Source organism: Protomyctophum parallelum (assembly GCF_964188405.1).
Source record: "Protomyctophum parallelum genome assembly, chromosome: 19".
NCBI classification, from domain to species: Eukaryota; Metazoa; Chordata; class Actinopteri; order Myctophiformes; family Myctophidae; genus Protomyctophum; species Protomyctophum parallelum.
Genome location: NC_139717.1, coordinates 26894519 through 26917285, shown reverse-complemented (window position 1 = coordinate 26917285; position 22767 = coordinate 26894519). Strand labels below are relative to the sequence as shown.

General features: G+C 43.1%; 1 protein-coding gene across 4 annotated transcripts in view; it reads right to left on the bottom strand.

The window, feature by feature from the left end:
* Positions 1 to 1499: 1499 nt before the first annotated feature.
* Positions 1500 to 22767, bottom strand: part of ccdc85cb (coiled-coil domain containing 85C, b) — a 59969-nt gene continuing 38701 nt past the window's right edge. Inside the window, exons 3-8 of one of the 4 annotated variants that reach the window (XM_083790770.1) lie at positions 18027 to 18106; positions 16232 to 16273; positions 12717 to 12821; positions 8176 to 8268; positions 6674 to 6772; positions 1500 to 4952 (exon numbers count right to left, since the gene is read on the bottom strand). In XM_083790770.1, coding sequence (XP_083646896.1) covers positions 4863 to 4952; positions 6674 to 6772; positions 8176 to 8268; positions 12717 to 12821; positions 16232 to 16273; positions 18027 to 18106 — 509 coding nt within the window. In that variant the 3' untranslated portion in view covers positions 1500 to 4862. The remainder of the gene's footprint in view (positions 4953 to 6673; positions 6773 to 8175; positions 8269 to 12716; positions 12822 to 16231; positions 16274 to 18026; positions 18107 to 22767) is intronic. The other 3 variants (XM_083790771.1, XM_083790772.1, XM_083790773.1) reach the window with 3 other exon arrangements.

The window sequence follows — 22767 nt, the reverse complement described above, 5'->3', positions numbered from 1 at the left end:
GTGCTATTGCCATAGAGAATGCATTGTGTTGCGGAGGATGAGAGGAATGCTCTCATCCTCCGCAACACCCATTCTCATACACCGCTATACACCGCGAGGATATGGGCTATAGCCCATATCGTACGGCATACTATAGCACGCCGTTTTTCATCATTTTTGAGGATTTGAAAAAAATGAAAAAAAAACGATGGGTTATAGCCCATTGTTTTTTTTTGTTTTTTTTTATCCTCGTTTTTCATCATTTTGGACCATGGGCTATAGCCCATATCGTACGGCATACTATAGCACGCCGTTTTTCATCATTTTTGAGGATTTGAATTTTTATTTTATTTTTTTAAACGATGGGTTATAGCCCATTGTTTTTTTAATTTTTGATTATTTATTTTTATCCGCGTTTTTCATCATTTTGGACCATGGGCTATAGTCCATATCGTACGGCATACTATAGCACGCCGTTTTTCATCATTTTTGCCATTGAGCCCCATTGTAAATTCGAAAGCACTATATTTCTAAAACTATGAAACATTTCAAAGATTCCTTTTCAGGCAAACATGTACACCGTAAGATGAACCTAAGTAGGCTAGAATGGGGTTGCTAGGTGTAAGTATGTAGGACTAGTAGCATGCCAAAGTTTGTGCTATTGCCATAGAGAATGCATTGGGCGTTTAAGTTAAATAACTCATAAACTACAAACCATAAAAATAAAAAAAAGTTCCAGCATGTGTCTCCACAGTAAGCTGAATAATAGAAAGTGTGAATGGAGTTTCTAGGTGAAAGTGACTTTTGACGTGCCTATAGAGCTGCCATTGAGCCCCATGTTAAATGTCTCAAATTTGAAAGCACTATATTTCTAAAACTATGAAACATTTCAAAGATTCCTTTTCAGGCAAACATGTCCACCGTAAGATGAACCTAAGTAGGCTAGAATGGGGTTGCTAGGTGTAAGTATGTAGGCCTAGTAGCATGCCAAAGTTTGTGCTATTGCCATAGAGAATGCATTGTGTTGCGGAGGATGAGAGGAATGCTCTCATCCTCCGCAACACCCATTCTCATACACCGCTATACACCGCGAGGATATGGGCTATAGCCCATATCGTACGGCATACTATACTGTAGCATGCCGTTTTTCATCATTTTTGAGGATTTGAAAAAAATGAAAAAATAAAAAAAAACGATGTGTTAAGGCCCAATCAGATCCCAGTTCAAACCCATATAGGCAAACACAGGTGGCGCACACTTGGTTCTGAAATGAAATGGCCCATTTGGATACCACCTAAGATCCAGTTAGAAACCCACGTAAGCCCATATGGGCTAACACGGGTGGGCCCTTTGTGAAAACTGGGTTCACGGCCCACTTGGAACCCATGTCCATAGCCCATGTCAAAACCCAATTGGGCCCAGATGGACATGTTAGCTGGGTATCATCGTCATCATGTCAGTATCATGGTCTGATCATGATCTAAAGCCAATGTTAGTTATTGAAAGACAGCACTTCAATATATCATAAACAACTGTTTATTATTTTCTCCCAATTTGTTTTTTTCTTTGCTAAAAGTGGCATATTTCATGTTTTAATTATTTTCATAGACCAATATCCATCCGATATCAGTGATTCTTGTCAAAAAGAAGTGACACAGTAATTCTAGTTACTACAGGAATTTACATTTATGCTGTAGATTCTAGGATTCTGTATCCTGGTTTTCATACATATACAGAAAAACAAAATGCACTAGAGACATAAAAAATAAAATAAAACAGGTTCCAAATCAAAACATGCAGAAAAAAATGTGGCACATCTCAAATCAAATGCCATTTAAAGTAATCAAACATTTGTATCATGGCTTCAAATCAGTTCCTAGAAAAAAGGACACTTTGACAATATACACAATAACATCCTCGTTAATTTATCATTTCGCAACTCCAAGAGTGTACAAATGTTACCAAATGGACCCCCATTTGGTAACATTTGTACACTCTCAGAGGATAGTTAAGTTCACCAATTTATTTTCTATCGATTACTCACCTCATGGATGGAATTCATGGATATATAGTTTTTGTTGCATTCCTAAGCCAATGATTTGATAGCTTAGGAATGTGACAAAAACAAAAAAGAATATCCATGAATTCAAGTTTCAATGGGGGTGAGTAATCTATAAAGTAATTCTGGGAATGAACTATCCCTTTAAATGAACTCTCAGGATATGTATTGTGTAGCTTTTTAGACCCACTATTTGAGGGAGTTAGTGGAGGCGCCTGGCTGGAAGGCAGCCTCACAAAAATGTTCTAATTTGGAACAACTTAAAACAGGAAATGGGAGAGCTTTAAACCATCAATTAATTAGCACCCCACCCCCCCTCCCCCCAAACAGCCCAATAAGCTTGATTTATACACTATTGCACGTTGGCGTCGCTTGCCAAAGAGAATTTATTCTTTCGGCAACTGCCAGTCATGCAATGGACTATAAATTAGGTATTAGCCCTCCCAATCGCTATTTGAAACGGACAATAAATACTTTTGACTAACAGTACTTGTTCATTTTGACATCAAGGAATATACATTTAGAATGTTAGTTTATTCTCCCGAAGACATCTAAGGGAAGACATATCTCGCACATTTTTATAAACAAACAGAAATATGAATCTTTCATAAACATGCCCTGCTGAAACACAGCTGCTGGATTCATAACGTGGCATCATTACAAATTATTGAATTGAATTTGTAATAAAATAAATATATCCAATTTACTAAAATCCAATTTACCATTATTCACTTAAGCCCTATTTCATACTTCTGCTATTCAAATATAACAGATCTAACAGATCTACTGTAGATCTGCCATTTTTGAAAAGATTTTAATGGCATGCCTAAAATATCGGTTAAAGTGGTTTAACCGCTATTTTATAACTAAAATGAACTAGACAAGATGAATCATGAGAACGTTTTAGACCCATCGTGTATGGATGCAGCAAATGTCTTCATGCGGTCTGCAACCGTGTTCCAACCAAGATTTAAGAGAGAAAACACAGGCAGACACTACAGTTCCATGACCACTGTTAAGCACGCACACGCACGCACGCACACACACACACACACACACACACACACGTTTGCATTACTATACTCGTTAGGACATCATTTTAGGACAGCATTGAAACTCGAAAAATAGATCTACAAGACCTCACAATTGCAACATGCAGTCTTGTTGTGACACGTTGTGAGCCTGTAGATCCGCAATTTTCCAGTGTGTGACATTGCACCAACACTAAAACAGGGGAAAGTCTTTTAAACCGCAATGGAAACAAGTCCCCGGGACAATTCTTGTTATCCTTTTAGAACATACTGTAACTACTGTACTTCCGTGCCGTTTTCATAAAGTGATGACTAATAGTGATGAAAAGAAAACCTGGTCAAAAAGTGCAAGGAAAAAGTGATCAATCAGGTGAATGAAATCATACCCCAGACCCTAAACCTAACCTCTAAAAATGTGAATGAAATCATACCCCAAAGCTAACCTCTAAAAGTGATCAATCATGTGAATGAAATCATACCCCAAACCCTAAACCTAACCTCTAAAAGTCTGATATTTTTGTAATTGTAAACCCAATTCTAAAAATCCCCTTAAAAACAACCACTATCTTGTGATGACCAGGAAAATGGTCCTGCCAAAGTCCATTTCTCAAATTATAGTTATTTGGTCCTCACAAGAATAGTAACACACACACACACACACACACACACACACACACACACACACACACACACACACACAAATCCAGTCACAGATGGGCGAAGGTAAAGCTGTATCCCTCCCAACCTGAGAACATGATTGTCGAGCATGCACACAGCATACAGTTTTAATTAATTTGACGATTCATGAACGAAAACACAAAAAAACTGTCCCTAAAAATGTCTCATCGAGATGGTTTAGTTTGGGATGACCATGATTTGTAGTTACAAAGAGAAAGACAATTTGTATTAAAGTCATTTGAAAATCAAGCAAAAGATGTCATTACAAAACAGAAAAGAAAAAAAAAAGAAAACATAGAAACCCTGTTCATGGTCCGGTTGTGTATGTGCTTTTCAAACTAAACATATTTTGATCACATGGCCACGCTAGAATACAAAATAGATGAGTAAAATCAACAATAACATCAAAGTAGTGCTATGGTTTTATACATAATATACACAAGTTAACAGTGATCTCTCAACTGCAGTATTAATAGACTCGTCTCATGAGCAAAAGGCGCTAGGGTCACAGTGGGTTCCACTTTAGTTAACACTTTCCAATGCTAATGCTAGTTATACTCATTGACCACTAGGGGGCGAGGTGGGTGGCAGAAGGGCTAGGTTGTCTAATAGGAGGCGCTACGAAACCTTCTCCGACATCACTACACCGCCACAGTGTTGCCTTAACATGAGAGACCCACTGACCTCATGAGTTATATGGATGAGATCATGGAACAGCGCTAGCTTAAAGTAACATGATAGCTAGAATCTTAAGGACTACAGTATATCTGTTGTGTATTCATAGCTTATGTATGATGGGTTTCTCTGACTGTTGGGAGAGATTATAATTCTGTAGCCCCAAAGACCCCCCAAAATCAAAATGATGAAAGTGGCAAATCAGTGAAACTAGCTGCCAATTGTCAACACTTTTTCAGTTCAAAAGAAAGGTGTATTATGTAGAGTGGTGTGGATTCCTGGCTCTTTATCTTGTCCAGTCTTAATGTGCAGTGTGAAGGAAGGAGTGCTGCTGGGTGTTGTGGGCCGTATAGAGAGCATGGCATGTTGGGTAGTGTAGGCAGTAATATGAGGTGGATTCCGGTAAATAGATCCTGCTCCCTCTCTCTCTGGTTGCCGTGCTACAGAGGCCCTTTGAACTGGTTCCCGGAGAGGTGCTGTCTTATGGATGGCTTTGATCCCGCTGCATCGCCCAGCTTTCTCCACACCACCTGCGGCCAGGAGGAGAGAGAGTGAGAGAGAGATATAGATGGAGAGTGAAGGGTGGTGAAATACAGTAGATGAGAATAAGACCCAAATAATAAAGCCAGGCAGAAATCTTCTCCAAGACAGAAATACTCAATGTTTTTTTGTTTTGTTTTTACTTTAAGCTAAGACAGAGCTCTGGGGGTGCCTGGTGGCTCAATCAGTTAACACTGTGTCTGTCTGTAATTATGCTGCTGTAAACTGCAGTTTAACGATCCAAACTTGTAAAAGGCCGAAGATCGGGCTTTGCCTATAGGGCCCATTCTGATGTTAACACAGCCCTGAATGCACTAACCATGTGTACACCTTGTGAATCGCAAAGACTCAAAGTTTGAATCAGTTTCCCATGATCGTGACTCGCATACCTCCCCCCCCCCTCCCCCCCCTCTGCCCTAGGTTTCCCGTCTCTCTACACTGTCCTATCTAAATAAAGTGGAACAAATGCTATAAAAAGAAAAGGACTCTGTCCTCTGGCCTCCGTGCACCAAGGTCTCTGTGAAAGAAGTGGGGCCCCAGGGGAGACCCCAGTGATATTACAGAGGTGCCATTGTGGCGTGCTCCAGAGATTCCAGGCCTGTTGCATACCTCCTGATAGCCCATCTCTCTCTCTCTCCCTTTCTCTCTCGCTCTCTCTAATCATTAAACCTTTTATCCAGGGACCGGTCCCTTTCAGCTTCACAGAGATGACAGAGGGACAGGGGAGGGGAGTGGGTGGATGGATGGAGGGGGAAAAGAATGGAGGAAGGGGTTGTATAGAGGGGGAGGAGGAGGGTGCTCTTTTCCCTGCCTCTTCAGTGTAATTGCTCTGACAGCTCAACTACCGTACTAGCCTCTCGTTAGTAGGACCTCCAATTACAGCTCCCTCAGCGGCACAAGTGGTTTGGGTGTGTGGGGGGCTTACAGACCACTGCTACCACAAGTGTTGTTCCTTGACTGCCCCAAACGTGGCTTCCTTATTAAACGATGGTGACCTCAAAATGTTGCCTGTAATCTGATTTGAACGAAGGACAGATCGACCTACAGACTTGCACAGCTGAATGTGACTTCGTATAGCCTTCTTCATGAAACGGCGCATTCCTGACACAAGACGGCAGAGGTCTTCAATGTGTTATTTACAGTATGCCGATTACCTGAACTCATAATTGTTGAGGACACCTGGCCAAATTCTCTAAGGCTGCAACGGTTGATTAATTTCTTTGCGATTATTCCATCTATGGCCTCTTCGGTTAATCGAGCAATTGAGAACAGTTTTCAATAATTACAACATAGTTGTAAGTGTTGCTTTGCTACTACTTTGTTGCACAAAAAGTCATAGTTTTCACAGTTTTTATTATTGGTACCTACTGTATGCTGCTACTAACAATTTTTATTTTGCATTATTTATGTACCACTTTCTGCATTGGATTGATGCCATCAAGTAAACTTAGTTCAAAATCAAATAATTCATCCATCCATCCACCCATTTCATATGCCCCGACTAGGTCCTTTCCCCCTCACTTTCCAGACACGTGTCATGGCTTTACACCTACAGCACTAAGGATGGCTTTTCAAATTGTCTTTAACCATTGGCAACGGTGTCAAAGATATGCTTTGGAAAGCATCTGAAGAAAAATAAATAAAAGAACAGCTTAGGAAAGCTTAGAAGACAAGAGAATCAAAACTAGGGGAGGCTGAGGTCTGTACTTACGTTGCACATCTCTCGAACGATGGCTTTCTCCTTCTCACTGAGATCCTCCTCATAGTCCTCAGGAACCTGCATGTCCATCTTCTCGTGGACCTCTAGCACCTGACCATGGAGACACACAAACTTAGGATTGGTAGTCACTCATCGACACATGTCTTTACAGAAAGTAAGTAATGTAACCTCAAACCCGTTTCAAAATATACTAAATTCGGTGGACAGAAAGTAAGTAATGTGCATAACCTCAAAACTGTTTCAAAATATACAAAGTTCGGTGGACCGGTAAATACATTTTGACAAATAATGTGTAAAATATATTTTTAGGGACATATTTCGGTGTCTAAAATTACTTTTTGTACATATTGAGAAATATAAAACACAGTATTTATGTCACTGCACGTGTGCAACGTGAAGACTACATCATTATAATGTGTGAACAACTGTTGCACTGAAAATCCCCACCAACATATTATTCATAGAAGTTCAAAGTTCAGGTATGAGTATGTGACAAAACCGCACATTACGCAAAATTGTGACAAAACCGCACATTACGGCCAGGGTAGACATTAAGGGCCATTATGGTGAGGCAAACGGCATAACTAGTGGACAACCTTAAATGAATAGTGGAATGCTCGCATACAGTTGTACAGCCGGTGCAACTGTTCGGCCTGGTATTCCTAAACGTAACCCATTTAAAGTACCGGTATGCTTAAACGGTTAAATCTAACCTTATTCCTAACCTTAACCTCAGTAAAACAGTGCCAAAATCTAACCCTATTCCCAAACTTAACCCCAGTAAAACTATGCCTAACCAAACCCTAAACTTATTTCTAACCCTATTCTCAGTAAAAAAAATACAAGAACCTCCCCACCGAGTCTCTCGTCAGGAAAAAAGGAGGGTGAGTGTGTTTTAAGGCGAGCAGTCCGGTTACCCCTTAAATAGAGAGGTGCAGTGAGCATGCAACCATAGTAGTAGTTAGCTGCCAGAATGGTAATGATCAGTGATGGACATTGACACAAGTACTGTCTGTACTCTTGAAGTACATTTACTTTACTCAATCTTTTGATATTTAACACTTCTGCTCCACTACATCCAATACATAAGAGGCAAATGTAATTTACTGCACTGTAATTATTTGACAGCTTTAGTTAAGTTACTTTGCACTGCAGCTATTAAACAAATAGTGTTGCGAGTCTGACCGGGAGCTTGCAGATCGGCTCTGTCAGCCTCTTGTAAGCTTGTAGATCGACTCTGAGCTCACAATGCGTTGCATCGCAATGCTTGTAGGTTTGCTAAAACGTTTGACAAATTTTTAAAAGGTTCCATACTTTTACTCTGATACTGTGTGTATATTTTGAAGCCAATACTTTTGTACTTACTCATGTAAAATCTCTCTCACACACACACACACACACACACACACACACACACACACACACACAAAACTGAAAGACGTCAGACCACTTGCAGTATAGTGCTCTCAAATCTCTCCTTCCCACGATCATACCTTCATGGCGTGCACCACTGCCTCAGGCTTCTGGACACAGGACAGGTAACCTGTGGCAGGAGAGGACTCACTGGTGGGCAGCCGCCCTGTGCCCTAAGCAGAGAGAGAGAGAGAGAGAGAGAGAGAGAGAGAGATAATGTCAGCACCAGGAGATGTGTTTTTTTATAGGCATGGTAACAGTGTTAACCCATTTTGACCCAAGATCAGATTCTAAAAATGTCTTCTACATCCTGACAGTTTTCTGAAAAAGCTATGTTTCTATATTCAATTTTTCAAAAATAGCAGACCTATGAGCTTGTAGATCTGCTATTTTTCAATAGCTAAAGCATAACATAATGCTAACAGTATGCAGAGACATACAGACACGTGTCACGATGAAACAGTCTCTATATACCAGTGGTTCCCAAAGTGGGATCCGGGGACCCCCAGGGGTCCTTGAGGGAGTTCTATGGGGTCCCCAGCAAAAGGTTAGTTTGGAACCAAATGGACCCTTATGGGTCTGTAACTCTGAGTGTATAAATTAACACATATTTACAAATTAGTGTTACATTAACATTGATTTTACAATATAAATTGGGGTCTGTAGCCTAATGAGTGTCAATTTGGGGGTCCTTGACATGAAAAAGTTTGGGAACCACTGCTATATACACCACAGTTCTTCCATCAAACCCAACACAATTGTCCTTTTCTCCTCATGTTTACAACACGGATGTAATCGCCACGGTTTGTTGGTTTGTTTGTTGTCTGTTACAGCCATAACTTGTACAATTATAATTTGAATTAAAAACCTAAAATTGGAGTATGTAGGTCAAGACCTGTACTGTTCATTTTCTGTTTGTTTCCTGCCAAAGGTCAAGGTCACAGCACCAAGGTCTTCTGCCCACGCTTACACAAGGGCCACAAGGGTTAGAATGACACTTAACAGAGCATGTGGCGCAGCCATAGCATCTCTCGGAGTGCCTTTCTAGTTTTCTAGTTTCACGTTTATTTGCGACGTGCCACCAGTTCTATGTGATTTAACCTGTTACGATGGAAGCAGTGAGCCCATCAATGGACCCCGGGGAGGAGGGGTCTCATCTCTACACCCCTTCCCTGGTGAGTTCCAGACAGACAGTGGCTCTCTGTTGGAGGTACACAGAGAACTTGGGGTGGGGGGCACATACAATGGCTCCATTCAGGGTGACCTGGCATCAAGACCAGTGCATTAGACACAGTTTCATGGCTCCGTTAGCCTGCCTTCAATTCTGTCTGCTCACTAGCCATGCACTTGTTCCGCCTCCCACACAGGCCCATGCAGGTCCCAGTTCTAGGGCCTAGTCTGGACCCATCCGGTCAAATAACACTGTGGAAAAGAACTAATGATACTCAGAGTCAAATGTGCTGGACCTTTGCCAACTTGATATTCACCCAAACAACACATAGTGGGCCATACGTTATTGTAGTAACCCACAAGATATTTATGATTATAGCCTGTCTACACCTTGTCCAGTCACTGTTTCCTTATGATTATAGCCCGTCTACACCTTGTCCAGTCACTGTTTCCTTATTATCAGTAAACACCTGATAACCTTTTCAAACCGCTGTAAAAATAGAGTTAACATACAGCAAGGGGCATTCAAGTACAGCAGGAAGGGGAGGGGGTGGGCAGTTTCCACCCAACCGTGCTGATGTAGACATCCTGGTGGAAGAGTGTGTGTCAGAGAAAGAGTATGTCAGAGAAAATTAACGGTTCATAACCAACAATTTACCTGATATGACCACAAAGCCCTTCGTTAAATATGAGCACACACAGCATGTTTACCTGACCACCAAGCCCTTCGTTAAATATGAGCACACACAGCATGTATCTAAAGTACAGCAGTGAGTCTCCAGCAGCTACAGTGTGAGTTACTGAACTAACTAGGAGTAAAAGTATGTAAATCGCTGCCGGTCCGTCTGATTTGAAACTCTATGCAAACAGTCCCACGAGTAACAGACGACAGGATTACCGGTTTATTCCCGGTGCGGCCGGCCTGTGAAGTACAGAACAAGCATTCGGACAGCTCCAGGCTACGTACGTACACAGTACAATGTCGGGGATGGTGTCCCCTGAATAAAATGGACCCCGATTTAGACCTTCCAAGAGGTAAACCTTGTCAAAACTTGTCATAACAGCACACAATGATACTTGAGTGTTTATGAGCATCAAGCAGGCGGCTCGGTTTGTTTGTTGATCTCTCCCTCTCTCCCTCTCTCTCTCTCTCTCTCTCTCTCAACAAGGGCCATCTCTCATGCATGGATGAACTCAGGCCACATCAGAAAGCAGCCGATCAATCATCACACATCCCATAATCATGAACAGGTTTCCATGGGGACAGCAAATGGGTCAGAGCTGGAGGAAGTGCATTGGTTTCTAATCATCCTGAGAGATCAAATAGAATCTAAGCTAATATTGGCATTGTATATGGAATTAATTTGCCAACTCAAGGAATATTTCATCCATGGACCATAATTGATATATTATAACTTGAAATAATTACACTACAAATACCAAACCTATGAACGTACATTTGTTAACCAAACCCACTAAACGATTTTTACTATTGCAAGCAAATGGTTATCAGTGGAAATGATGTTTTTCTAATCTTGGCTGTCAATACAATGAATCAATAGTCCATTTTAGACAAATCACACAGGAATACATTTCGAAGCTCACATTTTATCTCTTTGAAAGAAACATGATCTTCTCTTCTCTCTCTTTCCTTTTTTTTATACCATTTGCGTCAAAATGTCAGCATCAAAGCTGGAAAATCAAAGCTGTCTGTATTAAACACATACAAGACTGGTTTGCCAACAACAGAATGTCATGGCATGCACTGTAGATGTACCTTTCAATATAAATCATCATCTTTAATCAACTGTTCGGTTGCCACTAGCTCTGATGAAGGAACAGGATATTCAGCAAAGTCCAAGTCGCAACCCCCGTGTGTTGCACTCGTGAATCACAGTGACGGATGATGTTCGAAGCAGGGAGGTGAGCACGGAGCATAAAACCTGATTTATACTTAGTTGCACACTGGGTGTTTCATGTCGTAAACAGCAGATATGCGAGCTCACGGCGGGTCACATTCGTGGATGCGTTGTGAGCTTGCAGATGTACTATTTTACTGAGCACAACACTGGCACGCAACCAAGTATAACTGAGGCTTAAACACCCTCCACGTTGAACAGACCCACACCCCACACCTTGTGGCCAAAGTTCACAAGCCTCATCGGAAACGCTGAACGATCTGAACACGCTTTAGCGCAGGAGTGTTTGACTCTCTGGGCTTACCACGTTGCGTGGGCCAGGCCTGTGATTAAAAAACACAATATTGATTTACTTGTGGTAGGAGGCGAACGAGTCCTCCAGGCGGTGGCATCACCTCCCTTAAACAAGTCAGAAAACAATTACCCGGCCTCTCCTCCCCGGACGCGGGCAGGGTCAGAGGGGTGGCCGTGGATCCGAGAGGATAATTACTTTCATAGTGGGATTCAGTTCAAACGGGCTCCGGGGGCTAGGGAGGGCCATAAGCCTGGAGGAAGAGAAGCGGAGACTCACACGCTTTCAATTTCTCTCTCTGGCTTTAGTTACTCTTTCTCTCGCTCTTCTGTCTCCTTCAATTTCTCGCCCTTCTTTTGTGCCCTTATACGTCCCCCCCGCCCCCCCCCCCTCTCCTCCCCTCGCTGTCTCTCTCCTCTTCATCCCTGATCCTCCACCCACCCACTACCCTTAAGTCTTTCTCCCGTATCTTTCCCTCTCCCTCTCGTTCCGTCTCTGTTTGTGCGTGTGTGCGTTTCACTAGACTTCCTGCCGTGCGTAGGAGAGACAGAGAGCCTGGCTGGCAGCCTGTGGAGGTGTAATTGGAGAGTTAGAAATAAAGTGAATTAGAACCGACTTGACTTGATTCCACTGTGCACAAGCCGGGGGGGAAGGGGGGGGGAGCACAGCTGCGCCCTATGAACTCCTGGCTACTGTTGTAGTGTGTGTGTGTGTGTGTGTGTGTGTTGACATAGCCATGGTGCATGTGTATAAACATCTGTCTCTGTTTGTTTACATGCAACAGTGTATCTGTGCATGAGCTTGCATGTATGTGCAATTGTGCATAATAGCATTTTTCAAGTATTACATACAGCTGCAAGGAAACAGAACAGTTGTTTAATATGATTGTATAGGATGTGAAAACTGAAATCAAAATGAATGAAAAGATGAAAACATGCGTTACAGTATATGGAAACACTTTTATCACAAAACGCACTGGCAACGTGTTTGTCGGCAGAGAGACCGTGGTTTGCTTTTTGCCACTTATCGTTACAACTTGACCCGTCTATTATAGAGGATGCCTACAGTATGCAGAACAACATCCCAGGTGCTCATCATTGATGCATAACCATTAGAGTGTGTGTGTGTTCATGTGTGCGTGTTCACTTCAGCCCTATAATTGCAAAACTAGAACTTGGAGCTGTGCTGTTAATGATGGCGTGTGTGTGTGTGAGAGATGACGTGTATATGCATGTCTCACCATGTGCATGCTGTCCTGGCGTTGGGGCAGAGAGGACAGCTGGGACTCCGAATGGTAGAGGGTCGTCCCCTTCCTCAGGGCGCGCAGGTCGCCTGTGTTACACTGCTGAGTACACACACACACACACACACACCCATCAATGGTCAAATACATGTTCATTTGTGGGTCGTTGACATAAAAGAAAAAGGTTCTGAGAACCACTGCGCTGAACTTCATCGAGCTAATTCAATTGCACCGCACTGGACTGTTATCACGTCGTGGGGTCATGGACTGAATTCAGTTGACAGTGTCCCTGAGATCCAGCCTTATTTGCAGCCAGAAGAGCGCGTCGTGTCCCTGGGGGGCAACATGTAGCCTCGCTCCCTCCCGTATAGGCAGTGACACAGCAACACCGCGCGCAGATCCTTATGACATTTCTCATGTCACGTACGTACTAGCGCGCGCTGTGCGCGTGGGCTGCTATAGCAAGCACACGTGATGCCTGGAAGAGATTGGGCTATAAATAACCCAATGAGATCTGTGGGTGGGTGGGTGGGTGTGTCTGTGTGTGTGAGGTACTGTAGTCTAAAAGCTACAACATTGCCCCTGCCTTTGCACACGTCACTGCTTCGATTGCTTCTCCCGTTGTTCCGCTCTAACCTTTTCTCATCCTTCCGTTGGCACCTCACTGATCTTTTCTTTAGTGTTACCGATCCATCTTCTCACCAGCTATATGCTTAATATTTAAGTATAAATCAGGCTGCAATCGCTGTGTTCTTTCTGCAGGCAGCCTGGGTTTAGTCGTCAGGTTGAACACACTACAGGCTCTGTTACTGTACGGTTGTGTGTGTGCAAACGACAGCGTCACAAGATTAAGTTCACCCAGCGGATAGCATGTGAAAGCATAATAATAATTCCCTAGAGTCTAGACTCTAGGGAATTAAAAGGTAATTTGCTGAGGCTATCATTGGTTGAAACACAGTAGACAACACAGAAAACCAAAACAAAATTGCGTTTATGAATCATGCCAGGACAACCTTGCCATCACCTACTAATTGAGAGTTAAAAAAAAAACGCCTCCCACTACTAAACAAACAAGACACTCCTGACCAAACTTGTCTGCTAACTTCCTGAGCTGACCTTGGACACTGATGGAGACAAACAGTGTTATTTGTCTGCCAGACAGGCTGGCAGTTGGCCCTCTGCTCTCCTCATGGCTAAAGCACGCGGCCCCTACGTCCATCCATCCATCACAATGTTCTGGGCGCTGACAGGAAGGAGCCGTGGACGTCACACACCATTTCCTGTCTGAGTTATGAGGGGTCCGGGGACGCGGCCCTGACAAACGAGTCGAGGGCACTTCTTCAGCACCTTCTGGACAGCCCTGGTTTGATGGACTGTGGGGTAGAGGTAGTCCCGTACTGGACAGCCGCCCTATAGTACAGTATACAAGGTGCTACTCTCCCCGTGACCCACCTGTCTGGTCAGTGGTGGCATTAAAGGACCGTACAATGTCGTTGTTCGCGGTCACAGCGCGCTTGTTGGAGGCAAGGCGTTGCAAGGAGGTTAGCCATCACTTGGTGATACAACAAAGAATAAATTGGGCTTCAAATGACGTCATCTCATCACAAACCATTTATACTAGGCTTAAAATGTCATGTACAATAACCTTCCCCCCCCCCCCCCCCCCCCCCGTAAATGAATCTTAACACATCTCCAGGGACCATTTTTGGCTAGACTTTTCAACACAGCATACCGAGCAGAGTGAAATGTATTATGTTGTACTGTACGTAGAGGATCTCTGCAAGTTGATGTGTCATACTGTAGTGAAATTACTGGAGTCCAATCGCTTCCTCAGAAATCAAACAAACTACAGTATGCTTTTGGAGAATGTTGTGAATTCATGTCAAGTATATGGTGAGTTATAGTCAACATGGGTAAACATGCCAGACCAGTGGTATGTTCCTTTAAGTCGTTTAAGAGACATAATGTGATATACAGTAGTGTGGTGTGTTTGTTGGATAAACGTTTGGAGCATACAGGTAAAGTATGTTGCACGAGCCCTCCAGTCCTTTATGAATTGTACTTCTGTTATTTTACAGTTTGGCTCGCCACCAAAGAAAGGGGGATCTGTGTAAAATCTGTAACAAATGATACATCAAGCAGCAGAGATCCATGTTCAAATACGTTTCTGACTTCATAAGGTATCCGATACTGTACCTTAGTCAATAATTCAGTCATTGTTCATCTGTCCCTCGACCATTTTAAGATCTAGTTTCAGCGAAGGTCAATGTGGCTTCAGTAAAAGGATGGGAGGTAATCGGTCATATAAATCATTAACTTATGTGAGTCATGCCGAGCACCCTCTTGTTGTTGATAGAGTACCATAGATCTGGCACACCAAGTGCTACACATTTCAACGCACTTCACACTCTCTGTGTTCATGGCCATGTGTTTATGTGTTTGTCATTGGTCCATAGTTTCCTTTTATGATTTCTTTCCCTAACCAATCAGACAAGCTGCCTGGTATGCAGGGTCAACATTCGTCTGATAAACTGCTATTGTTTCCTTCATGGTCACCACAGGCTTCCCTGGAAGGCCAAGTTCCACCACGTGGTGCTGTTAGGTAATATATAGGTCCACTGAGGCAGATAATCCGTCTGTAAACCACCTGAGTACTGAGACGCACCAGTAAGCAGGCTGTTGCATAACAGTGACGTTGTGGGAATAATCTACCGCATAAAAGGTAAAATAGTATTTCTGTGCAACATACACATCATATCACATTACAGTAATAGTATTCTAACAAATTCAACCATTTGTATGACCCAATTAAATGAACCAGAGCAGGCTCTGATAACTTCATTTCAAGTCTTGCCCTGAACAAGTCAGACAACATAACATTTCTGAATGACAAAAAATTACGAGATAACATTCATGAATATTTCATAAATTCCTACATTCTTCAATTACACACCGTCGTGCCAGTTGTCCGCCATACATAATGGATGCTGGGATCTACCTATCGCCCCCCAAGTACCTTAAATTATTCAGCACACCAGACGTCCTGACAAGCCTGGACAAGCGAGTGCCGCTCATGCACCAAAGCACAATGTAGCGTTCATTCACCTACAAGCTACCTTGCACCAAGCCGCCCCGCTGTGCTGTGCTGTGCTCTGCAGAACAGCGCTGGGAACAAATAGAAGGCACCGTGCCAGGACCAGGCCACACACAGCCGGTGCCACCCTCGTGCATTTGTTTATTTTGCATGCTTAGCAGTGGATTAAAAAAAACACCGTCCGCGTCTTCTTGTGGCAAGCTGTGAAAGTCCCATCACCGGAAAGACATAAAGGGCGCGTTCGGAAATAGCGCACTGAGCGCACTGTGCAATGCAAACTAATAGGCGAGTGCGCTCCCGGTGCGCATTTCCGAACGCACCCATAGACTTAACAGAACAAGGAAAAGAAGAGCTCAGCAGAGTATAGCGTATACCGATAAAAGTCAGAAGATCAGTAGCATACACAGGAGAGAGTTACCTTCTTGGATGGTATCTGTGATAAGCTATACCGGCTATAAGCCTGTGGAGAGAGAAACATGTTGTGTGTTGGTCTGTTATTGGACTTATTATCCATTACTGGTTAATTATACCCAGACCGTGACATGAGCAAAACATTGCTGAAAAGGAAAACATTGTGGATGACAGTATGCATGTGTAACACTTGATAGTTTGAGGCAAAGGTGTTACTGTAAATTAAAAAAAAAAGAACACTACTGAGGTCAGAGTTTAAATTGTATTATTTTAAAGATGCCTCTCTGTAACACCTTTGCACTACACAGACTTTTTCAAATATCATCTTATGGAGTGCGTGCCTTTCCCAGCGTGGAGCTGCTGATCATTAAGTGTATCACACTGCTGGATATCACAGCTGGCTTTTCGGTGCCTGCCTACGAAAGTTATAAAAAAAAATATATATCAGTCAAGCTATGATTTTAAAAGCAGTGTCATCTCCAAAACTGTGGCTAATATTAGATACCTGACATTAACGCACTATAAGACAAGGTGTAGCTACTAATTGCAGCACTTTGGAGATAATTACTTGGATCACTTGGGGTTTCGTGTCAGTGGTGCCCGCCCACATGCACGTTTGCCTACTCACAGGGTCATGGATCTGCCAAGCGATAATTGGGCAAAAAAAAAGCATAATAAAAGAGATACAAAGGCTTACTAACACTAATCCATGTAACTGCATCTGAGTTGATAGCAGTTCAGTCACATAAGACTAATGAAAACAATATTTTCAAATAGTTAATGTACAAGAGAGACAATTCTAGCACATATTACATACTTCAAATTGAGTTGAATCTACAGTATGTGATGTTATTGCACTGATGAAGGCTCTTGGTCGAACCGAGCATCTTGTTATGCCATTAATAAAACATATGAAATGTGAGTACTTCCAGACTAATTGGCCATGTTCGCCGTTCTGAGTCCACCATTGACTTGAAATTTGGGATGTGCTGTTTTTTGGGGATTTTGATTCCCGTTTTTAATATGCTGCATTTTGGGATCAGCGTTCCACTGTGAAATCCCATTGTTGAGGTACAACCTCTGTTTCTAACTCAGTATTTATACTCTGTCTCATAATATAAACGTATGAATACATTTCAAAGAGGCCAAATAAATCACAATCTAAATAGGGAACCTTGTCAATGAAATGATCATCGTTTACACTCCATATACATGTCACTGGTCATCATCATTCTGCTCAGACTCCATATACAAACAACACCTCGAGACGTAACCTCCGGGTGAACTGGAGGTGTCACCTTCTCCCCTCCATTCCCACAACCTCCGCTGTGACTGTCGCTTTTACGCTTTACTCATTTTGTCTCTCCTCTCCTCGTCCTCCTCCTCTCAGCGCCTCTCAGCGCCGCTCTGACAATCCGCCTCGGGGTCCAACGTTACGGCTCCTTACTGAAGCTTACTGGCTCCCCATGAATTAAACATCGGATAAACATACCAGTACGCAGCCCCGCTATGAAGAGGCAGTTTCAGAGAGACCGTTGGCTCTCGTAGCCGTCGCCATTGTATCATATTATTGTGTTTGCCAATGATGATGCCTCTATGCTGTGAAGAGTGGGCGGTACGAGAGGGTAGATATACAGAGCGTTGGGACAGGCTTTATTCTTTTGTCTGGGTGGTTTATTGAATGTCTTGGCAACTCATGCACTGATATTTTGGATGTTTAACGCTACTGAATTACACAGTATATGAGTGCTAGTACTACTGTACGACGTGCTGGTGAATGCATGTCTGCCACATGACCTCACCTGAGAGAGAAGCTTATTGTTGTCATCCTCTAGAATGCGCACTTTCGTCTCCAGCTGTCTGATGTAGTTGGAAGAGGAATCTGGGAGAGAAAGAGAGACAAGAGAGATTTGGGTTTTAAAGACCATGAAGGGTAATACAGTCAGACAGGACCGATGGAGCAAACTGACCCCCACAGCACTCAGAAGACAGTTGACAGACATGCTCTTTGGAAAAAACCCTTTATGAAAGCACACTCCAGTCAACCATACATCAAAGTCTGCTATGTAAAATACTTAATACAGTATGTGCAGAAGAGTAGTTTCTTTCTGAGCATTTCAGCCACAGAATCATGTGGCTATTATTTACAGTGATGTAAAGCCATACACAGCAACGCATGACATGGATCAATTGCTGCTCCTTTTATGAATCACAATACCACCAAACACGGCTGGATTGGGTCAAAAAATTCCTCACAAATCAATATCATGAATCTCATCGTGTAAATGAGATCGATATTGAGGCAGTTGGTCAAAAGTCTGTTAGATCTCGTCCGTATCGCCCAGTCCTACGGTTCGTGTCACCTAAGAGTGGATGTCTCTATGGATGGTAAAAGCCAAAATTGTTAGAGTAAATAACCTCTTTCTAGGTCAAATGTTTGATATGACATTTATGCTTCAACATATTCAAAGGGGGGCACACGACATGAACTTGACGAGGTCAGATCGGGGACGTGAGTGGGAGAACACGGAGGTGCGATTTCACTCTGCTGGAGAGCAGCAGAGAGTTCTCTAAAAGAAGCACGTTTAATTTACTAGATCAAAGCAGAAGTGTATCAAGAGGAACTGCACAGACAGCTTGCCAGACACACGCATGCACACGCACACACACGGTCCCCACCCAACCACCAACCTTGGGGCACAGTTTTATTATTGTACATTAAAGTGCAGAGATAGAGGTGTGATTGGGGAGACAGTTTCACAGACAGTAGTGGGATGATGAGAGTGTGAGGAGAAAGTCTGAAGGGTGTCTGGTTGGTTGGGATGATACAGAGGTGAAGTTGCTGCCTGTAGAAATATCACACATGCAAAGAAAAAAGAAACAGAGATGGACTGAAACGGTCACTCAAACACACACCCGTCCAAGCGTGTGCATTCTCAATGCCTGCCACACACACACACACACACACACACTAGCCTAGAACCTACTTATTCCATATGCTGTAGCCAGGGGGTGCTATTCTGCAGCACCGCCACCATTTCACATTATCGGTCACTCACGGCCAGCCTGGATTAGACTCTCTCATTGATACACAATCAGTCCCGGGCACTATGGTAGTTGCACCCTGGCCCTGCAGTTCCGTGAATGCAGATCTCACCAAGCTGATGCAGGATCAGGGATAATACACTTTCTATGGACCAGACTTTATTTGTAAATTAAAGCAGATTAAAGTGTGGCAACTTTGGACAATTTGTCCAGCCTACAGCGTCAGTGGGTCCACATTTTCCGTCAGACCCCAAGAGAGGAGGGGAGCTGTGGCAGACACAGTGCGGGACAGTGGGCTCTGGGGTGCATAGAGATGATTGTTCTGGCCAGCTACTGTAGATGGAGGGAGAGATTCAGTGACCCGGGCTGATAATCCTCTCTCCCTGTCCTGTGACCCTCTAATCTGGATCAATCTGTTGGACTGACCTGCAGCCAGACCTCAAGCCGATTAAGAACGAAGGTTCCTCAGCCATGAGTCCACCGTGGTCCGACAGAGAACCGACAGGTCTATATACACTCGGGACTGACGGAGAGAGAAAGCAAGTGAAGAGAAACGCCCACCACTGCTTTATGAATGGGAAAGGAGTTGTGGAAATATTTCTTGCTGTACTTATTATTCCATAATTGCTCCAAGAGGTGTGGAATCCTCAATCCCACAAATCATATGAAGCTCCTCTCAGCGTCTTATCAGCCAATTAAAAAAAAAAAAAAAAAAAAAAAAAAAGAGTGCTCTAGATCCGGAAGAGAATCAAAATGACTCAAGTTTCACACCTCCATGTCCCAGGCTCACCACCAGTCCAGTGAATGCCTGCGTTGGACCAAACAGAGGACATCCAACCGCTCTGAGCAATATGTGGCGACAGTTTTCTCCACACTACCCCATCTCCTTTTCCATTCCTTCAAGCTGCTGATGTGTCAGGAGGGAGCGAGAGATGGATGTTAAATCACTTCATAATATGTGATTAAGTGGTTTTGCTTAAGTTCATACACCAATTTTCTGTATGCACACTCTCAACAGGGAAGCACGACAGAAACAAATGACTACACAGACACATGGGGCTGGGGGGGGGGGGGGGGGGCACATTAACAATGCCCAACTAATGCGTCTACAAAAACGCCCAGAAAAAGACTCTTCCTGCTATGCAGGAACTAAGGAATGTTGAGGTCAGCTAATGCTCTTTAAAGAGAGAACACCAAACCCTAATTTAAAGTACAGTCACTTCACTTTTTGCATCCTGGTTCATGGTACTACCTCAGTGTCAAAAGTTTAAAAACACAAATCTTTCCAAAGTAATTCAAGTGGGACGTACAATTACAGGCTGCAAACAAACCCGACTGTCCCATCACCATGGTAAAACAGACGATTGCAGCCATCTCTCTTAAATCAGCACGTTCAGCTACTGCCCTCAAGGGAAACATACAGAATCCCCTTGGCAAAGGGAGAGGGAAAATGTCCCTAGTGTTGCCATAAAATAAATTAATCAGTCACTTTTTGAAGCCAGTCTGCCCGTGTAGCACACAGTATTTTATAATTATCTATTTGACCCTAAATCATACCGCACCGTCGAGTACTTCTTGGTTGGCTCCTTTTTTAGTGTTGCTTCTATGTGTTTTTATGTAAACCTGTAAATCAACTTTCCTGTGCATGCAAAAAGTAGATATTTTCAATTCAGTATACAATCATCCCCAAAGAAAGGAGAGAGAGAGAGGGGGATGAGACAGAGAGAAGGGGGGACCTTGTCCTCGCACAATCTGGTGAGCTATTTTTACCACTGTGCAAGTGTTGTTTATCCAATGAAATGAGGTGACGTGTGCACGCGAAAGTGTGTGTGTGACTGTGTGCCCATGATGCGCACGTTTTGCACGGATCACACTGTGAATACAGAGTACACTGTGTAGGCATGCATGTGTGTGTGCGTGTGCGCACGAGCGTGCGACCGAGCGAGCGAGACAAAACATGACGCAGAATCGCAGACAGACAGTGGCGTGGGCCCGTCCCTCTCTCCGAGCGCCCACGTCACTTTATATCACGTCAGGGCCACTGTGACCCACTTCCACACTACTCACTCTCCTCTCCGCTCACCGTCTGCAGCATACCCACAGCACAACAATACATAACAAATAATAATACATTTTATTTATAACACACTTTACATTTTGAAGCAAATACCAAAGTGCTACAAGAGTAAAAATAAATAAACCTGGTGTATTTATTATGAAAATCTAATTCATGCCAAAGCATATTTTCATATCAGTGTGGACAGACTCATTTGATACGAGATTCATAGTTGGGGGACAAAAAACCCTGGACTAATGAATGATATCCATCATCTCAACAGTCCCCCCTCCCCCTGCCCCCCTGTCTGGAAGATTTGGCAGGAGCCGCCACTGGTTCATGCATATTTGAGATTATAAAAGAATTATAATTGTCCTCTTTTTATGCACCTTTAAACACTATACATTATAAACACTAACAGCTATTGCTGATGGCGTATACTGGTATACCCCATATGCAACTATATATCTATATAACTATTATGCAAAAGCAAATATACGGTAATGCAACGCATTACACATATTATATTTTTATTATCCAATTAGTATAAAACTACTGACTCTTTTGTGTGCACATTTCTCTCTTTAGTATTATTACCATTACCTACTACATTGTCTGAAGCCAAATTCATTTATTTTTTACTCTTATGCACAAGATGCGAACTACCTTGAATATTGAGAATCTGTCGAGATTCTCCTCAAGTGTGAGGTTTAAAAATCGGTTAGAATTTTAAATCTACTGTAGTGTGAGCTCTGCTTAACCTTTTTATTACTCCCATTTCATCTCCTCCATCTCGCCCCACCCACACTGCCCATTGCTACCTTCTTAACACCCACACTGCCCATTGCTACCTTCTTAACACCCACACTGCCCATTGCTACCTTCTTAACACCCAAACTGCCCATTGCTACCTTCTTAACACCCACACTGCCCATTGCTACCTTCTTAACACCCACACTGCCCATTGCTACCTTCTTAACACCCACACTGCCCATTGCTACCTTCTTAACACCCACACTGCCCATTGCTACCTTCTTAACAAGTCTCTCTCTGCCGCTCTTGTCCTTTTCTGCCACCAACACTTACTCTTGACCTCTCACTTTCTTTAACTTTTCAACTTACATCTTCCATTACCCCAGTTTCCAACCCTGCCCTTACCTTTAATGCCACCACTCCCAGCATGGGGGGGTGGTGTGTGTGTGTGTTGGGGGGCACTGCACAAGACCGGGGCAGGGCTTATCAGTCTCACCAGATGCCCACACCATGGCAATAACCGTAAGACCTCAAACTGACCAAAACATAATTTTGTTGCCCTAAATTTAGAGTAGCCAATTATAACCCCCCCCCCCCCCTGCCCCCATTTCTCCCAATTTAAGTCGTTACGCTGAATATGTTCACAGCACACACACATTTGCAAAAATTAACTAAATTGAGTGTGTACT